The 23,516-nt window shown below is 43.7% G+C and overlaps 3 protein-coding genes across 5 annotated transcripts; 1 reads left to right on the top strand and 2 right to left on the bottom strand.

The window, feature by feature from the left end:
* Nucleotides 1–1,565: 1,565 nt before the first annotated feature.
* LOC109786152 (uncharacterized) lies at nucleotides 1,566–7,209 on the bottom strand. Its single transcript, XM_020344736.4, has 20 exons — nucleotides 7,001–7,209; nucleotides 6,331–6,431; nucleotides 6,073–6,245; nucleotides 5,669–5,866; nucleotides 5,393–5,563; nucleotides 4,640–4,726; nucleotides 4,439–4,534; nucleotides 4,228–4,305; nucleotides 4,037–4,141; nucleotides 3,828–3,911; nucleotides 3,690–3,749; nucleotides 3,524–3,592; nucleotides 3,309–3,452; nucleotides 3,129–3,220; nucleotides 2,935–3,052; nucleotides 2,735–2,823; nucleotides 2,568–2,652; nucleotides 2,374–2,465; nucleotides 1,914–2,263; nucleotides 1,566–1,817 (listed from the first exon to the last, which is right to left on the bottom strand). Exons 2-20 carry the CDS (start codon nucleotides 6,410–6,412, stop codon nucleotides 1,789–1,791), a joined length of 2,202 nt encoding a protein of 733 aa, XP_020200325.1. The 5' UTR covers nucleotides 6,413–6,431; nucleotides 7,001–7,209; the 3' UTR covers nucleotides 1,566–1,788.
* Nucleotides 7,210–12,267: 5,058 nt separating this feature from the next.
* On the top strand, nucleotides 12,268–13,002 carry LOC109786150 (protein NOI4-like). The gene is made up of 3 exons (XM_020344735.4): nucleotides 12,268–12,413; nucleotides 12,509–12,760; nucleotides 12,847–13,002. The coding sequence occupies exons 1-3, from the start codon at nucleotides 12,390–12,392 to the stop codon at nucleotides 12,883–12,885; spliced, it is 315 nt and encodes a 104-aa protein (XP_020200324.1). The 5' UTR covers nucleotides 12,268–12,389; the 3' UTR covers nucleotides 12,886–13,002.
* A 291-nt stretch (nucleotides 13,003–13,293) lies between these two features.
* On the bottom strand, nucleotides 13,294–23,121 carry LOC109786149 (uncharacterized). 3 transcript variants are annotated; one of them, XR_012203326.1, is made up of 20 exons: nucleotides 22,741–23,116; nucleotides 21,611–21,766; nucleotides 21,423–21,526; nucleotides 20,868–20,954; nucleotides 20,708–20,783; nucleotides 20,529–20,603; nucleotides 20,352–20,405; nucleotides 19,847–19,906; nucleotides 19,565–19,681; nucleotides 18,766–18,860; nucleotides 18,434–18,636; nucleotides 17,520–17,617; nucleotides 17,235–17,338; nucleotides 17,002–17,167; nucleotides 16,781–16,903; nucleotides 16,479–16,561; nucleotides 15,471–15,756; nucleotides 15,045–15,294; nucleotides 14,670–14,740; nucleotides 13,294–14,485 (listed from the first exon to the last, which is right to left on the bottom strand). XR_012203326.1 is itself a non-coding variant. In XM_020344734.4 (20 exons), exons 2-20 carry the CDS (start codon nucleotides 21,647–21,649, stop codon nucleotides 13,864–13,866), a joined length of 2,349 nt encoding a protein of 782 aa, XP_020200323.1. In that variant the 5' UTR covers nucleotides 21,650–21,766; nucleotides 22,741–23,121; the 3' UTR covers nucleotides 13,294–13,863. The 3 variants fall into 3 exon arrangements, 2 of the variants coding, with proteins under 2 accessions (XP_020200323.1, XP_073365125.1); XM_020344734.4 differs by having other exon boundaries at nucleotides 15,045–15,074; nucleotides 15,615–15,756; nucleotides 22,741–23,121; XM_073509024.1 differs by lacking the exon at nucleotides 22,741–23,116 and adding an exon at nucleotides 22,183–22,348 and having other exon boundaries at nucleotides 15,045–15,074; nucleotides 15,615–15,756.
* Nucleotides 23,122–23,516: the final 395 nt, after the last annotated feature.

Below are 23,516 nucleotides of genomic sequence, written 5' to 3'. Positions count from 1 at the left end.
AGACTAAGGCCCTGTTTGTTTGGGCCTTTGCTTCTGCTTTTGCAGCTTTTCTACTTTGGCAAAAAAAACCATGAAAGCTCCTAAATAGGGGCTATTTGCTTCGGTTTTGTGCTTATGAATCAATATTGTTATATGGTGGTATAAGCCAAAAGGCGAAGCAAAAAGCACCTACCTATTTAGGAGTTTTTTTTGTTTTTTTGCCAAAGTGGAAAAGTTGCAAAAGCAAAAGTAAAAGCCCAAACAAACAGGGCCTAAACATGGGAATTGTGGTTTCAAATTAGAGAATTGTGGTTTTGAAGTTGTTGGTAAAAGGTAATTCATATAGGCCAAGACGTTCTAAATATGCCACATCGGGAACGTCTACGAAGAGATTAACCATCTGAAGACTCGGTTACCTCATTTTATTTTAAATGAAGTTGTGTGTGAGGGAAAGAGAGCAATAAATTTGTGCATGAACTAACTGTGTTGGTAAGAATTTAGGTGAATACCCTGATCTTGTTAGTTAGCTGTTTGTAACTAACATCATACACTGTTTTAATGATGATCAATAGATTGTTGTTTCCATCGAAAGATAACATATTCCAGGAATGTCATGTTGTTTATAACTTTTCGGTTCACTGGAGCGTGAGCGAGGTCGGAGGAGACGAGGGCGTATTATTCCGGGGTGGTGTCGGAGGATGCAGGGAGCAAACCGCTGCACTTAGAGCATCTAGGGCCCACCCCCTCCCGCACTTTGTGCCCCTTGCCAGGACCCAAGAGAGTAGAAAAAGGCTGGCTGGCCCTCAAAATCATTTCATATATGGGGAACAAATGAGGCTATTACATTGGACGCGCCTCACCCTAGACCAATTTTTTCTTTCTTTATTCTCTCTCCCCATCCCAACCAATAGTATGCATGTGACGTTCGGATGTGTCAGCTGACATACAGGGGTGGGTCATATTTTCTTTAGTAGGAGATGTTAGATAGATCGATCAATAACTTCTTAACGATATGTGCGTTGCAAGTGCACGCTTACTAGTATTAGAAAGAATGTACCCTTCTATCCAAATCCAATTTGCATCGATAAAATAAATCCAAATTCCAGTAGTAGATGAATAATTGCAAATTTGTGTATGTACGAAATTAGAATAACTTCAAAATAACTATAATACGCGCCACAACACCACCGGTGTTGGAACCTCCTCCGAGCAGCACGGTCAATTGGAGACGAGCACTGCAAGCCACCACTGCCGCTGTCATAACCCCATGTTTTGGGAGGCCAACACTGAGCAGCATCCATCAAAGTCGCGGGCTGCACGACCAGCTATGCTGTGCGAGAGGATGTTCTAGCTGAGCATTGCAACATGAGCATTGCAACATGAGCCGTGCTGCAACAGCTCATGGCCCAGCCGATCACATAGTTGGGGCCAACAATATTCAGTATAATGATTTTCCCATTGCATTAACTGCAAAATTCCAGGGGTGGGTTCAAACACTTTTAAGTGCTTCTCACTGCTGTTCAGCTAAGTTGGATACCCCAAGCAAAGAAATGAAATATGCATATTAAAAGGTCAAACAAAGCACCAAAGCAAGCCAGGAGGTAATATATATATCTGACCAAAATTCATCGAGTATAAATCTCCCAAAAAGCTGACATAGTCTGGCAGATAACCACCACGGTCCACAATAATAATAATACGATAATATTAAAAACAGCAAGTACGAGTCTACAGGCAAAAAGGAAATGTTCGACATTTCACTAGGGGTGGGTTGGAGTTTCTGCGCGATTTCAAGCGGAGTCACCAAGCTCAGTCATCACCGAAAGTTATCTTCTTCCCTGCCAAAGAAACAAACAAATGTCAACACCAGTACTTCTCTGCCAGAAAGCAAATGAAACTAGAGCAGACTGGTGTTCATGTAGGGGGGACGTTACCTGCACTAGGTGTGCCAGCACTCTGCCTGGGGGGTGCACCACCCCGACCACGGCCCCTGTCACTCCGGCCGCCTCTGTCACCCCGGCCAAATCTTCCACCACCTCTGCGGCCCGCGCCCCCGTCAAACCTTCCACCTCTGCGGCCCCCGCCCCCGTCAAATCTTCCTCTGCGGCCCCCGCCCCCATTAAATCTTCCTGCGCTCCTGTTACCACTATCAGCGCCTTCTCTGTTATCAGCCCTAGGCTTGGCTTCATCAACAAACAAGCTTAAGCCTTCTCCAATGTTAGACCCGTTCAGCTCGAGCGCTTTGGGCAAAGAACTGATGTCATCAAATTCTATGTACGCTATCCTGCAGGACCAAACCAAGCAGCCAAGAGTCAATTACAAGATACGAGGATACGGATCGACCTAGGAGCAGGTGCATTTTATATGCCAGAGCGCTTTGGGCAAAGAACTTACCCTTTGCTTGCGCCAGTATCATAATCCTTTGGGATTGAAACTCTTCTAATATCTCCACATGAGCTAAAATGCCCTTGAAGCGAGCTTCGGATCTGGTGACAGAAAACATTTAGATATAACAAGACTGAAACTTTTAACTCGGTCAAATCAATCAGATTTTAGCACAAAAAGACATGTTTAACACTTTGAATTACCTCTTCCTCCCCAAGAGATGAATCAAATCCTCTAACAAAAGCGGTATTGCTTTGACCAGGCTTCTTGAAAGAACTATTGTCCCTCCTGAACACAGAAAATTAGGCGCATCCATGGTTAGCATGTCCAGGCAATTTCTAGGTAGATAATCGGTGGGATAGAAAATAACCCGCTGCCAGGAGTAATAGCGCCTCGCTCACGAGCAAAATCAAGCCTGACAGGCCTCCCCGCCAAATCTCCTCCATTTAATTCGTATGCCTAACAGCGTCAGAACATGGATAACCAAATAGAATTAGATGGCAATTAAAAGCTTACTTCACAGATCAGCTGATGAGACTACATGGATCACAAAAAAACATAGTGAAGTACCTTTTGAGCAGCTTCAGTTGTAGCAAATTCAACATGTGCAAAACCCTTGAAGCTCCCATCATCAGCGGTAGCAAAACGAATATCCATAACCTCACCAGCCTCCCCAAAAAATTGCTTCCTACAGAATGTGGAACAAATTAAGTCAAGAACATCTTTCAGAAAAGATGCAATAATAGCACATCTCACAAACTTACACTTGTTCAGTCTCCACATTATATGACAGATTCCCAACAAAAAGGGTCTTTGACCCAGTAGTAGCTTGACCACTGCTGGCAGGAGTTTTTGGCTGCAACAAATAAAGTCAAGGTTGAAGTCAAGCATCCATCAAACATAAGAGGAAAAATTAGAACAGCATAAATATACTCAAACCATACTTCGTTCTGCTTGGGTTTTGCCACTGACACCGATTTACTCTTTTCCTCATCACTGTCAGAGCTCTCTTCAGAACTGTCATCATCATCACTGCTTTCTTTCTTGGCAGCCTTAGAGACTGGCTTGGCAGCACCAGAAGATGAATCCTGAAATAGAGTAAGAAATGCAATATGGATCAAAATCTTCAGACGGAAAAGCAAACACCAAAAATAAGCACCTTAGGCTTCTTTTGTGGAGGCTCTTCCTCATCACTCTCATCAGAACTATCATCAGAATCATCCTTGGACTGCAAATATTGAATTACAACAAGATCATTTAATGTACAACAAATATCACAGAAGACAATGCTTTCAAGAAAATAAAAATTTAAAAATTATGCGTACATGTTCACTCTTTTTCTCTGTTGTCAGAGGCCTCTTCGCAGGAATAGTAGATTTTGCTGGCTGCAAAACATTGGAAGGAATTTTAAACACTGCACAACAAAAAAGTGACCAGGAGTAAGCAAGTAACAGAACACTTACTTCATCAGAATCTGAATCCGAGTCACTATCTGAGCTGCCACTAGATTCTTCTTTCTTTACAGAAACTGTTTTAGCGGTGGTATCCTGAACACAGAAAGTAACCGCATTAGAAAGATGGAAGACAGAAGATTTTGCTAGCAGCGAAACAATGTGAAAGACAAATATCACAAGAAGTTACCAAGAGTAAACAAGTACAACAGAGAACTTACTTCTTCAGAATCTGAATCTGAGTCAGAATCTGAGCTATCACTAGATTCTTTGCCCTTCTTACCAGCAACAGCCTTGGAAGATTGAACTGGTTTAGCAGTGGTATCCTGGAAATATATTGAAAATGTTAGTACCACATTATGAAGAAAGAATGATGAAGCCTTAGTTTTCATATAACTAGTAGGCTGATTACCTCCTCCTCAGAGTCAGAATCAGAACTTTCACTGGATTCTACCACTTTCTTGGCTACTGGTTTTTTAGTGGCCATATCCTGAAAATGTTTATCCAGTTAGGACCAACAAATCTGAGAATTAAACGACAAGATAAGGGGAATGGCAAGTGCAAGAATGGCAAGTGCAAGAATACTCAATTATCTCTCAATTAAACAACAAATATGATCTTACCTCATCTGATGAATCATCAGAATCACTGTCAGAGCCGTCCTGGTTTTTCTTTTGTGCAGTGGCAACCACAGAATTCTTCACTTTAGTAGCTGGCTTCTGAAAACCAATTAAGTGAAACATTGTGAAATCAGGCAAAATAATATTTAAAAGTGCTACTTAAAGATGAAGCTTCCACTTCGAAATCAGTAGTTAAATGACTACCTCAGAGTCAGAGCTTTCAGAATCAGAACTTTCACTGGATTCTTCAATCTTCTTGGCTGTTGCTGGTGCTTTAGCGGGAAGCATATCCTGCATACATTGTTACACTCAGGACTAACAAAATATTGCTGGTGAAGACTGGCACTTTGTGCATACTCCGCAAAATAACCATGATAGCAACAATGGGAAGTATGAGACCAAGCACATAGAGTACTCACTGTCTGATTCATTATTCATATAACAGTGCTAGTGGTTGAGTTCAGAATTGAGTGTACCCATGTGTTATGTTAGTATTTTTGGAAATTAAAATCAGCTCAAGTTCATTCATTATATGCCAAACAATAATCATTACAATACCTTTTGTAAGCATTCACAAATTTATTGATTTAGATATACAATAGTCATGCACCATATTCATTACTTCAATACAAAATAAACTCAACATACACTTTTCCTTTAGCACACAAGACACAGCTCAGAAGAAATTTAGCAGTTCAAGGTCTCAACTAAGATGTGTTGTTGTGGAAAAACATACAAATTAAAAATCTGGAGCAAAAACAGAACCTATTTTCATATTGCATCAGCAAGAGGTCCATCAAGGGAAATAAAACAACGAACATATCTAGCTAATAGCATAAGCTTGAAGTTTAACATACAATGAGACAAGAAAGAAAATTTGAGGACTATGTAACAACTCATATTAGGCAATAGAAGGGAAAGAATAATTATGAAGATGTCGTGGAAACAAATACTCACTTCATCCTCATCAGAGCTGCTGCTATCTGAATCTTCAGTCTTTGCAGCAGGTTTCTTTGAAGCGGCAGCAGGTTTCTTTGCAGGTTCATCATCGGAGCTGCTCTCATCACCACCATCAGAGCTGGACTCCTGTTTAGCAGATTGTGCAGCCTTCTTGGGTGGGACCATCACCTGGGAAAGATTATACAGAAATAAGTGAAAATTAAGAGGAAATCACATGCAGATTAGATAGAAAAGGAGAAAGAATAATTATGAACATTTCACTAAAACACTCACATCCTCATCAGAGCTGCTGTCAGAGCTGCTGCTGTCAGACTTGACTTTCTTTGAACCATTGCTAGCAAGTGCAGCAGGTTTCTTTGAAGCAGTAGCAGGCTTTTTTGCAGGTTCGTCATCAGAACTGCTCTCATCGCTGCTATCAGAGCTGGACTCCTGTTTAGCAGACGGTGCAGCCTTCTTTGGTTGAACCATCACCTGGGAAAGATTTATTTAGAAAATTGTTTTCAGAGAGTAGTGAAAATATACACCTAGGTGACAACAATGACACAAGCAATGAATGCAAATTATCTTCATGCAGAATAATTCTATGTAGTATCATTTCCAAGATAATAAACTTCCAATACACAATGCATGTTACTATTTAACAAAAAAGAGGGCAAAGAGAAGAACAGGTGAAGCACCTCATCCTCGGATTCTGAAGAATCCTCATCAGAACTGCTGCTCTCGACCTTCTTTGGAGGGAGCTTCTTCTTGACTTCAAGATCATTCTTCACAGGCACGGCCTTCTCAGGGGCAGTTTTCTGCTTCTTGGCACTGACAGCCTTCTCGATGTCATCTTCCGCATTCCTCTTGCCTGCAAATTGAGATCACAAGAGTTACGCCACAGAATGATATTACTACATAAAAACAAGGAGACATATGGTCCATCAAATATATACCTTTCTTTCCAGATTTTCCACCTGGGACCAGCCCAGCGGCAGGTGCAACCTCAACAGCAGACTTCTTGCTCGACTTGCCCATAGTATGTATTTTCGAAGCCCTGCACAAGGAGATGGGCGTCAACTTAGGAGCAACATACACAAACAACGCACAATTCATCTACCCTGGTATGGGAAAACAATTCATCTACGCAAGCCACACAATTTCTCAAGGTAAGTTTTCATCGAATCATGGGCAGCCCATTAATACCAGCAACTAGACATAAACACAGAACAGCATAACGAAGCAGCACAGGACTAGTACTGCAAAAAAATTCTATGGCTAAGCAAAATCAGGGCATATCTCGGGCTGAATCCTACCCGCCCGACAATTGCAAAGGATTTTGTCTCGTAGAGGATTAAAACCAAAAAATCGGAGAGCGTCCTACAGGTACAAACGATTCGAACCGACCAGCCTCGCAGCGAACACAAAATCAGCCCTACCAGCTACGGGCGACGCAGCTGCGAACTCGACCACGCCACGGCGCTGCCCGCGGAGCGGCCACTCCTCGGAATTCAGGTCGCCGAATCACGAGCGCCCGAAGTTCACCGATCAGCACGGGTACGATCGACGCGGCGGAGCACGGAACAGCGAAATAAACGGGTCGACGGGGGGAGAGGGGCGACTCACCGGCGGGAGCTTGGCGGCGGCGGCTGTGGAGGCGGGGAGGAACCCTAGTTCCCCGAATCAGCTAGGGTTTTGGGGAGGGTTTGGGCGAGGCAGACGGCGGCGGCTCGGTGTTTATAGGAAGGGCGAGGCACCGCACCGGGTCTCCCGATTGATTGAGGGCCACGCCCTCCGGCCGCCAGATATGCGATTTTTCCGTTTCTTTCCCCTCGCCTGCTTTGGTGTTTTTCGTGGCCCCCGCGAATGCTCGGCTTGGGGTGTGATATTGGAAATAGTGGATTAGTACTGGGGTGTGTCTGTAAACCTGCCTATGTTTTTTTTCCTTCGCCTGTGGGCCTTCGTCCGTGCGAGCTTGCTGGGCACCGCGTGCGTGGGCCTTGTGCAGCGCCGGCCCAACGTTTCCGTCTAGCATCAAAATGTTCTAAAAAAAACCTCAAAAAGGAAAAATCAAAGTCCATCACATTGTTCTAAAGAAAGGGTCCGTCGCATTCAAAATAGTTTTTTTGTATTCTAAAAAAATCAAAATGGTTTTTTTGCGGGGCACATTAATAACAATAGCTCAAGGGGGGGAAGGACAAACTTTTTTGCGAGGAAACTTTCGATCTATTAATCATGTCATGGCACTACAAAGAACACAGAATGACAGAAATAACAAAAATTGCATCCATGTCCCAGACCATCTACTGACGACTACAAGCACGAGACCTAGTCGAATGCGTGCCTCTATCATCACCTTCCCTCACCGGAGCCGGGACAAACTTGTTTTAGTAGACGATCGGGAAATCATCATGCTAAGGCCCACAGGATCAGTGCGCCATAACAACAACTATCGCCAATGAAGAGAAGTATAGGTCAAAAAAGGATCCAACATGTAGACACATGAACGAAGACGAATAAAGACTGGATCCAAACAGATCCACCTAAGACTAGCATCGATCAAATCTATCGAGATTTGTCAGATACCCACCTTCACATGCCCTCAAACAACGTTAGATGCATTACATGATTGAGGGCTAGGCAGGAAGAACCTTATTCCATATTTAGGGAGTTGTCACCATCTCGTCTTCCTGAATTGAGAAACGGTATAACGCAGCTAGCCACGAGCCTCCACAGTGATTTGACTGTCTGAAGCGTCCGATCTTTGAATCTACGATCCACGACAAGTCTGGTCGTCCCAGATCGCTCACGCACCGCACGCACCATCTAGCGGGCTGCTGCTCCGCGGAGCGAGTTGGTTTTCCTCCCCGTAACCGGGCCTTCCAAGGCCCACGTCTTTCGAACGCTCAGCCCATGTCGTTCACGTCCATTGATATCGTGCCCAACAGAGCAGTTTCTCTCCTCGATGCGCCGCCGGTTCATGCTCCTCAATGCGCCGCCGTTCTTTCCTCCTCGATACGCCGTCGTTCTACTGTCGACGAGGTTCTTCTGCGAGAACGCCTCCGTGCCGGTTCCTTCTACCCGCCCTACTCTTCATCCGCAGCCCTTTTTTACTATTTTTTTTTATTTCGTGTCTTGCAGCGTTTGTCCATCGCGGCTGCGGACGCCGACACAGATGGGCAACGGAGGGATTTTTTTTCATCTTCCTCTGTGTGGCAGTGTTGCTGCGATGGCAAGATGATACGGGCGATGAGGGGATGGGGGTGACAGTGCGGCTCTTCTCCGTTGATATCCAAGTGAGCACAAATATCATATTGCAATTGTCCTACATCTACATGACTACATGTACTGCATCTGCTTCATCGTTTATTCATTTTACTTTGCAAGAAATAATGAGTTGATCTTCCATCTCTTTTGTTTATAGGCTGTCCGCTGTGCTTGATTAATTAGGTCTGTGGTACCTATAGTAATCACAACACGTGGATAAATGACCATCCAACACTGCTGATCTGCTGCTTAGACGTCATGTCGTATTCAGGATTTGGAGCTACAAGATATACACTATTGGTTGAAAATGGGTGACCAGAACACAAGTGGATGGAGTGTAAGTTATGATTCAAGTGGATGGAGAGAAAGTTATGATTCAGTTATACCATGATTCATTTGTATCATTGGTATCCCCACCATCGCTAGCTTCCGTCCTCATCCCCATTGTTCTGTACCAAGGAGATCCTGCCTCCCGCCGCTCCTCTCCACTTCGCTGGGACTGTTCCATGTGCCGCCACGACACCAGCTGCGAACCAGGTCCGCCGCGTGGCTATGAGAACCTCCTCGACACGCGTCTGCTCCAGTTTTTGGCATGACAGCCAGTTCGTCAGCCTGACTATGCTCATCGTCTCGCTCGTTCGTTGGCGCCCGATCCGGATGGTGTATGCTGGCTCCCAAAAGCTCATCAGTTTGTACCGACTTCTTGTTTTTGGTCTGTTTGCTTTTCCCGAATGTCATTCGATCTGACAAGAAAAATATATACTCTTCTGCAGTGCATATGCTACCTCAGTTCATTTGATCTCCATATTCTTGGCACCGCGAACTGGATTTACTTACCATAGAATACTTAACATGGAAGAAGTAACACAAATCTCCAAGCGCAATTTTGAGAAAACCAATGTCAGGTATTGCCCTACTGTAAGGTATGAAGTATGAAACCTCCCGGTTTTTTCTGATAATGAATAATTTTTATTTCCTCTGTTTCAAGTGTTTGTTTCTATTTCCTTGGAAAGATAAGAAGCTATGGTGCCTATATTCACTGATAGGCTTGGCAACCTTTGTATTGAATGTATGTGCCTCAGTTTCTTTCTACTTCTATGATGTTTATCTTATCTTTCCTTCTTTACAATTTGATTGGGCCTTTTATAGCTGCCACGGGGATGATCAGAGGTAGCATTGTAGCGACATAGAGCATAGGTGGTTTATATCCTTAAGACATCAAAGAGTTAGTTCATCTTAGTATTTACCATGTGCTGGCATTTGCATTTCACTATTGTTCATTTTTCCACGGTGAAAAAGGATTAGTGTCATGTGGTCATACGATGATGTAGGCAAGCTCCAGCGAGGTCTCCATGCATCATTTTACTGATTCAGAAGGAGGCGATCCCTTTATATGCCGACTCGCTAGATTGTTGGTAATTTGAGCCTCTCTTGCCCATCCCTCATACTATTATTGCATGTGTTGCGTTGTACAAAAATAACCTCTTTTTAGAAATGAGATTCTCTTTAGGGAACATAAACATTAGGATTGATTTATAGTCTATATTACATTGTGCAAGATAAATTATATCTCCCTTTTGGGCGTTTTCGTATATGATATTTTGAACCATACGAATTTTATGATATGTTATGACAACTCAACATTTCTCAAACAACTCTATTGTTACTCTTAAAATGGACGGGCGCGGCAACGCGCGCCTATATGGTCTAGTAGGACATAAAACCTAAATGTACCCACAAAAACGCCTAAAAACGGCACAAGATCCCTCCTGGCGGCAAGGGCCACGATCCATCGTGTCTCCATGGCCCTGGGGCCATCAGAGATGAGGCGGACCGGCGGGAGGCAGAGGAATCCTAAGCTTTTTTGAAGAAAAAAAGGACAAGTCCATGTTGAAGTGATGATGGACAAAATTTACACCTCCATTTGATTTACAACTACTCACGTAGGGATTTGTCATCTGTGTGTTCTTGTGGTGTCTCTAGTTTGGATTTCCAATTTTTGTGCCGTAGTATTTCAAGTTTGGAGAACGTATAAGGGAGTAGCTGTCAGGAACAGTCATGAACAAAGTGTATTGGGCTATCATAATTGTAGCATTTCCTTCTCACAAAGGATCTTCCCTTGATATTATTCCCCGTTTGCCATGGTGCCCGGATACTTTTTGACCAAGAAGGTCAAGTCTTCTTCAAAGTCATTTACCATGCATGATGTGTCGACTTCTTCCTCAACACTTTCTTCAACCTTATATCTACTGACGACTACGAGCACACAATCACTTTTCTTGGCCTTGAAAGCAAGCTTTGTGTTCTTTTTCTTTTTTTTTACGGAAAAACTTTCAATCTATACATCTTCAATCATAACAGTACAACGAACACCAGAAATAAAAATTACATCCAGATCCATAGACCACCTAACGACGACTACGAGCACTGAAGCGAGCCAAAGGCGCGCCGCCGTCATCACCCCTTCATCGCTCGAGTCGGGCACAACTTGTTGTAGTAGACAGTCGGAAAGTCGTCGTGCTAAGGCCCCATAGGACCAGCGCACCAGAATAGCAACCGCCGCCGATGAAGAATAACGTAGGTTGGAAGGATTTAACCCGAAGACACAAGAACGTAGACGAACAACGACGAGATCCGAGCAAATCCACCAAAGATAGATCCACCGGAGACACACCTTCACACGCCCACCAACGATGCTAGATGCACTGCCGGAACGGGGGCTAGGCGGGAAGACCTTTATTACATCTTCAGGGAGCAGCCGTCGTCTCGCCTTTCCGAGCAGGACACAAACCCTAACAAGACAGGAAAAAAGACTGAAAACGATGTTCTTGGCCGCTTGAGCACTTGGTCTCCGGAAAATCATGGGTGGAGAAGGATAATACTACCTGAGCCGGAGTCTACTTGTTGTATTGAGGACAACGACGCCCGACGCATTGCTCGCGTCTGCAACAACATCAACGGCTATGGCATGCCGCGACTATGGCACCCGGCGACGATCCAGCAGCAACACAACTCAGGAGAGGGCCGTAGCCATCACTGCACATCACGGGGAGAGTGAGCACAACATGACAGGCCGGGCGTCCAACAGGCGAGGGCAGAGGAGCAGGACAGCGAGCCGCCGGGGTTGGGGACGAACAGAGAAGTGCAAAGAACGGACAAAGCTAGTTCTTGTGAATCGAAAATCGATTCAGTTCAACCATTTTGGACAGCTTTTATTCAATGGGTATTTTGGTAATCAGTTCAGCTGTATTATATGAAAAATAGTGTAAACTGGTTACCACGTGACACATGTGGTACGCAATCCAAATTATTTATGAAAAAAAAATAGTGTAAACTGGTTAAAAGGGGCAAGCCATCAATTTCCCCAATGAAAAGAGGCCTGCCTCGTCGCGTCCATTATTAGAGGTGGAAAAAACAACGTGCCACATGCAGTTTGCAGCGCATCGTCCATTTGCACGGCGCTCCTGGACGGCCGGTGAGGAAGGTCCCGAAGCCCGGTTCCGAGGGAGACGCCGCCAGACTATTTTGCGCGGGAAAGGAACGGACGAGGTTCCCCCGCTCCAAGAACGGCCGGAGTATAAAACGAGGGGCCTCCCCTCCACCTCGATCACCACCCTCCCGTTCATTTCCACCTCCAATTCTCTCCTGGTGGTCGCGGCATCCTCCTCGCCTTCGATCTCCTTCGCCTCGTGCCCGGCGGCCAGTCGGGCAGTCGTCTGAATCCTTCCTACTCGCGCGGGCTAGCTCGATGGCCATGGCGAACAACCCCACGGTGCGTGCGCGTTATACTGTATTTCTGGTTCGGGCGGTACATACAATTGATCCGTGGTTGACGTGGTTGGTTCCCCTGTCGTGTGTGTGGGCAAGAAATCCGGACACTACGCGCAGAACAAGGGCCGGTCGCTGCCCAAGTTCGGGGAGTGGGACGTGAAGAACCCGGCCACGGCCGACGGCTTCACCGTCATATTCCAGAGAGCCCGCGACGACAAGAAGACGACCGCTGGCCCCGGGAGGCCGGGCATCCCGCCGGCCTTGAGGAACGCCGACGGCCGCTACGGCACCATCAAAACCGGCAACGGCTACCAGTACGCCAGGGTGGCGACACCCAAACGGTCCAAGGTACGTACGTGCTTGCGTTCTCTCCGCGCGCAACGGGCGTGCTTTGGTTTATCGCGTGCATTGACGCCACGAACTTTTGTCCGCAGAAGAAGAGCTGGTTCTCCTGCACCAGCTGCCGATTCTGATGCCGTAGCTGCTTGCCGTCGTTGGTGAGAGAGATCCGTTACTTCGCCGCGCCACGACCAGAAGCACGTACTCGACGGGAGGCGACGGTGGGATTTTTGGCGATCGTGGTGGCTTTGTCCCTGCTCGGTCGCCGCATTTGACGTGCAGTACATCATCGACGAGTGATGTCACCGTTGATCTGTATGAATAATTTGTGTCGAATAAAAGGGGGGAAGTGAGTGACTAGTGAAGTAAAACGACCTGTAACTTGTTACCCTATTCTTTTGCAAATGTTCATGCTAATCATGTCATAAACACGAACTGTTCGCTGCATCGCCACAATCACAGGTTCGATTCATGTGGCCTGGCAGACATTTGATTTGAAAACAATTATGAGAAAAATCAATAGGTTGAACGGACACAGCGAGTAAAAAGCACTTAGAAAAACAAAAATGGTATCCATAGTATTACATATTGTGCATACGAGAATAATAATCTGCTGTCTGAATTCCAGTCAAAATTTTAGTACTACTAATAATAGCACCACCTAGAGGAATAATGAACAAGTATCAGAACCGGATATCACCAATAATCAGTTATTTACCGGACGCGACACAGTACAACCCGGCACCGTGATTGCAGAAAGAAAGAGATGTCTACTTTATCAACATGCTGCGCCATATGCCGCCAACAGACCGAGTACAGTGACACCATAACAACAGACCTCCAAAAAATTCTGAGGTAAGACAAGCTCGAGCAGCTCGACTAGACCATGTTCAATTCAAGCGACCACTTTTGCATCTTGGGCGCAAGGCAGGGCAATCTAATGCAAATTGTACAGCAGAATATCAATACATCAGCCCCTGAGCTATTTAGACAAGAATGGCCTCGCCGGTTCCCCAAGCACCTGCACTGCACCTCCATGAGATCACAAGCCATCCCGGCATCGAGCACCATGGTGAACAAAACTGTGATATACGGCTACCCCCGGATCCACTTTATTTCTCCTGACTTTCCTCCTTTTCCTGCTTCTGCTCAGCCAGGGGAGATTCCACATTAGCGCTTCCATCAGCTGGTTCAGAATGGCCAGTTGAATTGACATCCGGCGAATGTGGTAATGTCTTTTCTACTGTGGTATCAGGAGCCGAGGATTCAACCAAATTCTCACTTCCTTGTTCTTCTACTTGTCCTGTACCAGGCATACCGCCATCAGTGGCATCCATCACCTTCTCACTTCCAGTTTCACTACATGGAACGGCAGTATTCTCTGATACCTCGCCAGGTTCAGCATCTTCCTCCGTCCATTCAACACACTCAGCTGGACTCTCTTTTACATCAGGAGTTGATGGTCTGATGTCATTTTCCAATTTATCAACAGGGCCGTTTGACAGTACTGTTTGACCAGACCCTTCATTTAAGTCCCTGTCAGAGGTTGCTAAAAGTGAATCCGAGCCTTTTGTGTCATCTATAGGGTCACCAAGAACGACTTCATCCATATCGTCATCATCCACATTTGGTGAAGGCGACTCCAAATTTGCTGAAAGGGAAGCTTCTGGGCCATCATTCAGTGCTTTATCCTCATCAAACGCAAACCAATTGGAGTTTGTAAACAGGGAGCCACTGCAAAGCATATTTTTCATCAGCCAGTTCATTTTGCCGACACCAAATGGAATGTACTCCCTCCGTTCCAAAATAGATGACCCAACTTTGTACTACAAAGTTAGTACAAAGTTGGGTCATCTATTTTGGAACGGAGGGAGTACTTGCGAAAAGATATAGCCAATTTGCATGGACAAGAAAATACCTATCAGGATCGTCACCAAGACGAAGAGAGTTAATAACTACTTCAGCAGCTTCATCATCAAAATACACATCCTACAGCAGATAGTAACAACCAAAACAGACAATCACATCACATGTACCAGGAAATATAAATATTGTCATGCTATCAGATACTAGTACTCCCTCCGTCCGAAAAAGCTTGTCCCAACCTCATCTTTCAAATGGATGTATCTAACACTAACTTGGTGCTAGATTCATCCATCTAAGAGACAAGCTTTTTCGGACGGAGGGAGTATATAATAGTGCATGAACTTAAGCAAGCAAAATGTGATATTGTCATGTTATCGGATACTGTACATAATGGTACATGAACTTAAGCAAGCAAAGGTGAGCATACCTCATCATCCCGCTCTTGTGATGCTTGAGCCTGCATACATACCCACAAAAGAGTTATTCATCAGATGAATCTGAACATAGCATGTACTGTGTAAGCTCATAATCGATAGAATATCACTATACGCTGAAGATCTAATACATAAATTTAGCTTTACACGTTGTAGGAAATGTTAGAATTTGGAACAAACACTGGTCCATATACTACATTATTAAACAGCAATAAGTCTGCATATATACTATTCTAGTACTCCCTCAGTTCCTAAATACAAGTCTTTTTAGAGATTCCAATATGGACCACATACAGAGCAAAATGAGTGAATCTACACTCTAAAGTATGTCTATATACATCCGTATGTAGTTCATATTGAAATCTCTAAAAATACTTATATTTAGAAGCGGAGGGAGTATTATCTAAAGAAGTACTCACAAAAACTGACCCATTATACAAATTAGATGAGTATGAAAGATCTAAAAAATACATGCTAAATCAAGGGATCAAATACGACTGTTCTATACTAAGTGATTAGCTATACTTGACAGAACTAGTGGTACTTCAGAAGAAAATACTGACCTCGTCAACATCTTCACTAGGGTAAATACCATATTTGAATGCCTGGCTCAGATTGCTAGCAAGTGCAGCCACATCATAGTCCCTATCTCGGAAGTCTTCGTCGTCGCTGTCCCTACCTCGATCCTGCATTGATGTCGGCCGGCTGACCAAAGAAATATTTCAGCAGATGACTTTCCCCATATAATGCAGGACATTTAACAAAGCAAGTTAAGCACATACATGAAGTCTGGACACTGGAATAACACCCAAAAAACATAGATGAAAGGCATGGGTTACAAGAATAGTGGTTCCTCTATTTTAGGAAAACTCGGTCACCTTCAACTCATTATTATTAAAAGTGAAACATCACAGTATTTTTCTTTCGTGCAATTGTGTCGTAGCAGAAGTTTTGTTGAAGCAGTGTCATTCACACAAGCTTCGATGTGCAATTTGATCATAAAGAATAGTCATATGTCCATCTAAATAAAAAAGCAGAACAACAGGGCAGTAGGCAGTAGCTATGGAGCAAAAAATTATGACAACTGTTTGCAACCAAAATCAACAATTCAGGCAGCCTAAATGAGCAGAAACACAACATTACTGACAAAAGTTCCTCTGACAAAAGTGAGTGACTGACAAGTCAATAAATATGCATAATACACTTTTGGAGATCAGGGCAGCACTGATGCACTTAAACGCATCACATTCTTAAGACAAATCATACTGGCGTGTATCATTTTCATTTAACAGAGCACAGCATTATGATTCATATGGAAGCCATGAAAAAAGGAGAACTCAACACAGAACGTACGATTCGATAAAAAAACATGCAAATACAGAGCTACAGAAGATGGTTACATAAAACAGAAGTCAGGTGATACTTACCCACAAGCCCATTGGTAAACATTTTCTACCGCGTTACGCTTTGTTAGGATACTAGCATGCCACTCAGTCCAACCAGAATTTTGCTGCAATCCAATCAAGTGTAACAAAGTTCAATGTAATGGGCTCAACCAAAGCTCAGTGCAGGCCATATAATAGCGACAAGGTAAATACACAAAGAAATTTTTGCAAGATATGTCAAGATGTTATTGCATGTCTACTATAGTGCCCATCACACAAGGGATCCATTAAATAACTAGCAAGGGAAATAGTAGCAAAATTTCCATCCACAATTAAATTTAAACCTGCAAATGTGACTGTATTGTGCTGTTGCTGTTGGCCAGCTGAATGAGCTTGTTGGCTATGCGTGTAATATGACCAACAAATCCAACCCTTGGTGGAGTTCTTCCCTCTGAAGATAGGGTACGCTGCAAAGAGAGTAATAAATGAATAATTCAGCGGGAAAAGTAATAGAACCATCAGCTGGTTCAGAGTAAGAAATCAACAGTGACATACTATATTGTACCTTAGTTAAATCTATTGACAGAGCAGAGTTCTTCTCAGCTTCTAAAATTCTTGTAACAAGTTCACATTCATCAAGAACATGCGCAATCAGATGATCCTGTTTACTCTCTAAACAGGAAACGATGATGTTCTCCACATGATGGTGCAAAAAATTGTTGAAAGGGTACCTGATGGTGAATTCTTTGTCAGCTCTTTAACAAGATTATGTGAAGCAGATTGCAGTGTGTAACTTACTCAAAAAACAGATTTATAACATGCTTGATTGCTCCTAGGTCGATCAAACGCATTTCAGCAACTTCACTACCAATAGACAGTAGGACAGAGATGAACTCAACAATCTGAAAAGGGAAAATAACCACCATCAATAATAACATCGAAAGCATAGCAATTACCTTGCGGAGTAAAGAAACATATAAGTAGCCATATGACTAATAATAGCTCAAATGTCTACAAAGCAGTACATGCTCGATTTATGACTAGTTCAAAGCAGTACATCTAAACAAATTAAGCAGCACATACCTTCAAGCGATGCTTTCCAAGAGGAGGCTGTAAGCTGCCATATGTTGTCGGCAGAATATTTTCAGCTGATGAAACATCAAGCAGCTTCAACAAATCACCTGAAAGTGATGGACAGGAATTTAGAAACTTTAAGGATATTATTCTTTGAACATTATTTTTTTAACAACTACTCCCTCCGATCCATAATAAGTGTCACACTTTTGAACTAAGGTTGAACTAATCTTAGGTCAAAACTGCGACACTTATTTTGGATCAGAAGGAGTAATGAATATAGGCAGCGTCCGCACTTCATATTTAGTACTTAACAGAACCAAGTGTAGACAGAATGGACACAAATAATTGTGTGGGATTTAAAACTGAAAGATAACTAACAAAGTATTCATGTTATTTCTGAGATATATATAAAACATGTTCTCTAAAGAGATATATAATATATATCTGTGCTACTATAAAAGGTACAACTTCAGTAGAATACAAATGATCTCAACCATACAATATAATCATATCTAATAGCTCATGAATTAAATTTGACCTTTGCAAATTATCTCATAATGAGGGCTAAGAGTTGATCTTCACTTGAAAAGAAATTAATCCTTTAATCATTTTTTCTCTTAACAAATTGCCCAGGTCAATGACTAACAAAGACATTGCCTTTGGTGGATACTTAGATTGTCCTTGTTCTTGATATTTGTAAAACATGCATTGCACATGCTGAATTACTAGTCCTTCAATTTTATTTTTTGACATTATACTAGTCCTTCATTATGTGTACCATTTGCTATTTGTATTTCAGTATGGATCATGAAAGATACATAATATAAAACTAGCAGCAGATCATGAACATTTAAGCACTGTAGCTAGTGTCTCTCCACATGAAAAGATATACAAACTTAATAGCTAAAGCAACCACTGACCAAGGCTATCCAGCATGCCGTTAACTGTTTCTGGACTTGCAGTGACCAATGTTCCATGACTTAACTGACTACGGAAAGCTTGGTAGGACGCAGATACAAGTCTCTTAGGATCTAACAAAGATATGCACACTGACAGTGAGTGGACCAGCACTGATTTAGGTCTTGAATCTTCAAAAGCATGATGAAACAATCTCCCCACAAAACTGCAAATGCGAAGTAAAAAAGAAAAGAATACACAGAGGTGTGTTCAATACCAAAATGAAACTATAAAAATCCAAAGACAAGATAGCATGTTTAGTATTACAATGTAAGAGAGCACAAATATTAAGCACCTAGGACTGGAAATTTTTGTAGCAAGTGCTGGAGGGGCATATCTAGTCACTGCACATAGGATTTCAGCAGCATTTGCATGAACCTCAGCAGAATCCTGCAATGGAAATTAAAAGGAGTCACGTTGTCAATAAAAGCATGAACCGCAAATCCCCTAGAAACAATGAGAGAAATTTCAACAGTGGAGAATGACCACTATTCATACATAACTTGTGAAAACATATAGCCACCTTCAAACTTGACATGGTGTAGCTATAGAATGGTGAAACATACATGGGCATAGCCCGCTTGTTCGACATCTTACATTGGTATGGGTGCAGAGCAAGAACTATACAACAACTACCGTGCAGATGTAAACCGGAAACTGGACAGAATACGCAACATCTGAAGGTGATTATTTATTTCAAAAGAAGAGTTAACAGTCATTAAAGTTCAAACTGGAGAGCTGTAGCCAAGCCAAAGTAACGGATAAGCATAGATAAACCCAAGTCAAATCAATCCTTAGGCATCAGATATACATAACATATGTTAGTGATACGTTGAATTTTGAGCGAATTTCTGCTAGAAAAGATTATTCAATTTTCAGCTAACTCACAAATGGTGCTTTTGGAGAACAATGGCACTTTGGCTAATCAATTTATATGCAAAAGGCTAGCCTTTCAGGGCACATCATTTCTTAAGGAGTAGCATGGTGCGGACAAACATCAGCAGGGACAATTTTGAAATAGTTTGAAAATCCAATAAACAGTACAGGTGAACAATTGACATGGTTGGATGCTAAAAGTAATCTTTAGTTCTTACGGATGAGCTGAACTTGTCAACAATCATCTCAAGGACTTGTATGTCATCTAACCATTGCATTGAATCCGCATAACTTGAATACATAGTTTCATCAGCGCCGATTAAGCGAATCAACACCTGCAATACGGACCAACAAACTATCAAATTTTCTGGGAGGATTTAATTAATCTTACTCAAAACACAAAGTATACTGAGTGTATCACTGGCATGTAGGCCCAGGGGTTGCTTTTTCAGTGTCGGAACCACTGATAGATGGGGCAAATATGATTGTAGTAAACAAACCTCCATGATAGAAGTAATCCCAATAAGATCAACAAGTTGACTAACTATTTCAGGATGGCTCTGCAGGAGAAAAACAACAGCACACAAAAATTTAAATGCTAGAATGAAATGCACATAAAGAGAAAATAAATGATATGGATACTCCTCCACAAATATAAATAAAATACACACGTAAAAAGGAGATGCCAGAAATGCTTTACAGATGTTTAAGCCTCGAACAGTTGTAAAACTAAGATGTGCGTACAAATACACTTACCGTTTCCAGTAATCGACTAGTGTTTGGTTCTATTACTACATGCTAAGTCACTGATTCTGGTATAAGCTGGCTACTCTAGAGAAGCTGTTGCAGCATCAGCATAAAACTCCCACATAATTCAATTGTATGCTGAACATACAACAACCAGTATTCATCATGATACGTACTAATGCATAATTAAGGTACACAAATGGCTGACATGGGTGATAACTTATGGACAAACAAAAGAAGAGATGACACTATACAAACCTTCACATAATTCATAAGTGGGAGTGTCTTTCGCATCATCAAGCAAATAACAACCTGGAAAGCAGTACAGTGATGTCCACTTAAAATGTCAGGATAAAAATGAGGGCATTGCCATTTAATCAGCGAGAGAGAGACCAAAATCGCCCAGTAGTCTAGTCAATGATTGCATATAAATACCTTGCCAAAGTAGCCAGCCAATAAAGTCCCATGAGGATGGTCAGGTTTCAGGAAGGAGAAAAGTAAATTCATAAGCTGCACAGACAGCACAACTAATCAGTTGCAGAAGAAAGGAATTACACCATGCTAAGAGAACATTATTGCATCAAGACGAATAGAAAGCTAAATGCAAGACATACATCTTCATCCTCCACTAATGTCTTCAAGATGACATCCACTTCACATATGAATATTTCACAAGCTATAAAAGGAAATCTGCAAACCAGGCACTAATCATAGTGAGCGAAGTTCATGTTAGGACAAAGGATGAAATGGTGCTATAAATTAGCCTTGCTATACCTAAATATCCTCTTCTTTTCAGCATCATCAGGTGTCTCCTCCACAATGTAGCGGAGCAGTAACTCGACTTGAACTTTGTCTCGCAAACTACAACATCCAAAATGAACAGATAGTTTATTGTATATATCATACAGTGCTCTCATAATTATAGTATCTCAAATACATATTAACATTATTTCCTGCTAATGATACATGGCTTTTCATCTTCTGGAGCATAAACATTGACCAGTCCAGGTAACAAAACAGTGACCAGTGAGTTAAAAGGGTGAAACTCCATTTGGTTGATTAAATAAGATTTAGAGATAATCATATAAGCAGTCGACTTCAAGTCAAAGCTCAAGTAGTAACTTTAGGCCAAATTTAACACAAATATTAGGATTTGAGCACAGAAACATGCATAGCAATCATACTAAGTACCTATATATAGATAATCATACATAAGCAAAGTTAAAACAATATCAGCAAATGAAGAGATTCAAATAAAATATAAATGTTAAAATACAGCTCGGAGAAACGGAAAAACAACACAACGAAACAGTGTTAGAGAAAACATACAAATTAATTAGGCGGGTGTTCAGTGCTTTGCACTCCTGGATTATTTCATCCTCGTCAAGAAGGTCTTCCAACTTAAAATTTTCCTTGTCTAAAATAGTATCCACCTGAAAGAATTAGAAAAATGTCCATTAAATCAAAACTCCATATTGTTCCCTACACAAGATATAACCAAAAGTGCAAGCCCTCACCGGTGATGCGGCAGAAAGTCCAGGTACATGCCAAAACATCTTGCACAACAACAAATTATGTCGGAATCCAGCTCCCTCACAGTCTCACAAACCAAGCAGATTTAATGCTCAGATGTCCACTTTGTAAGCTGATTCATGTCCAGTTCAGAATAGACCCTGAAATAGTTGATTGTGAGATGAGACGGAGTAATAAGTTCAATACTTCAATTGATGAAGAAGAGTCAGCTTTGGTAGTTATCATGCATGTCCTTCACACACTACAATCGACCCATTGTTTGTATTTTGGTATTTATAACTTAAGATATTTCGATAGATACTAAAGGGAAAAAACCTCAAATCAGAACATGGACCGAAGAGGCCAAACAGACCCCCCTGCAAGCACAACCAGAAATACCAGCAAAACTAAAAACCCTGAAGAAGTTGAGAGCAGAAAGTCCCCCCAAAATGGTAACCGCGTTGTATTAACCAGCACCTCCTACTCACAAACACCCAACTCACAGCAAAAATGCATTCCCCAAATGCCCAGACTCCAAATCCTCACACAAGTGCACCTAGAGCCACAGCCAACCCACCATGGTCTTCTTACAGAACCACACAGCTACTCCTCGAAGCAGAAAGGGCGAAGGCAACAAACTAGGGAACCTGGGACTGATCGCATCAACTTGGTAAGCGAAGCACAAAAGCGCATCAATCAACTCAGCTAAAATAGATACCATGCCCCCAAACTCCCCACTCCGCATCTCCGAACTCCAAAGCCGAACCGCTTAAAAAAGGCAGGGAATCCTACGAGCCTCCAGCACCGCAAGCACCAATCCCCGAAAGCGAAACCGCTAAAGCGGATGACTGACACACACACACAACAACGCCACAGCCGCCCCCACCCACTCAACTCGGACACGCAATAAAGTAGGCGCACAAACGCAAACCGCTGTCATCCCCCAACTAGCTTCCAGTTACGCAAACCAAACCCGCTGTCATCCCCCATCTCCGACGCATCGAATCGAAGCCCGCGGCCAAACACATCACATCACAAGCACCGCCCGGCGCGGCCCGAACTGGGCGGGCACATACTACCGAGCCGGGAGCGGCCGGGAGCTCGCTCGGCCGGAGGGAGGAGCGGAGTTTCTCACCGGACGCCAGCGGAGGCGCAGCGGAGAGGTCCAGCTGGTGGTCGTCGTGGCGGCGGCGGCGGCGGCGGCTGGCGAGAGGGGGAAACCAGCAGCAGCGGGTGAGCAGCCCTCTCTCACGCGATCTGGGGCATCTCCGGAGAGCTGGCGCCGTGGAGCTGGATCCGGGGGCGCCTGGGGCGGGGAAACCCTCGATCGAATTCGCCAATCGCGGGATGAGGAGCGGGGGGAGGAGGAGACGGGGTGTGTGGGTGTGGGGAGGCTAGACGAGACGGGGGGGCGAGGGTTCGATCGCGAGAGAGACTTTGGGGAGAATAATCTACTCGGCTATTGCCGCTGCTTGCTGGGCTTCGTCTGTCTCGATGCGGCATGGGGCGCTGGGCTGGGGAGTCTCCGCCCAGGTGTGCGGGTATATGCGGCCGTCTCCCTGCCACGCGGGCCCGGTATGCCGCGGGTCCCCCGTGCCAGTGAGGTGGTGCTGGATACCTCGGTGCCGCCGGAGGTTTTGCCAGCGGGGAGGGTGCGTTACAGTCACTCATTGCCGCACGTACCTCGGTCCTTTAAAACGCTGCGCGGTCTCTGCCGCGTGGGGCCATGCGGTTTGCGGGACCCGCGTGCCGGTGTGGTTGGGATGGGTGGGATGGGTGCGTTTCGGAGAGCCATGACGTGGCGAGTGGGGCTGGGAGTGGGCGGAGAGCTCGGACCGGCGCGGGCGTCGGCCAGAGCAAAAAGGCTGTAGTCCTCGTCATCCACTGGCGGTGGGTCCGCGCGACTGTGTG

Source organism: Aegilops tauschii, chromosome 2, assembly GCF_002575655.3.
Source record: "Aegilops tauschii subsp. strangulata cultivar AL8/78 chromosome 2, Aet v6.0, whole genome shotgun sequence".
In the NCBI taxonomy this organism is placed as follows: domain Eukaryota; kingdom Viridiplantae; phylum Streptophyta; class Magnoliopsida; order Poales; family Poaceae; genus Aegilops; species Aegilops tauschii.
Note: the sequence above shows the minus strand (reverse complement) of the source record. Positions and strands in the feature narration are given on the sequence as shown.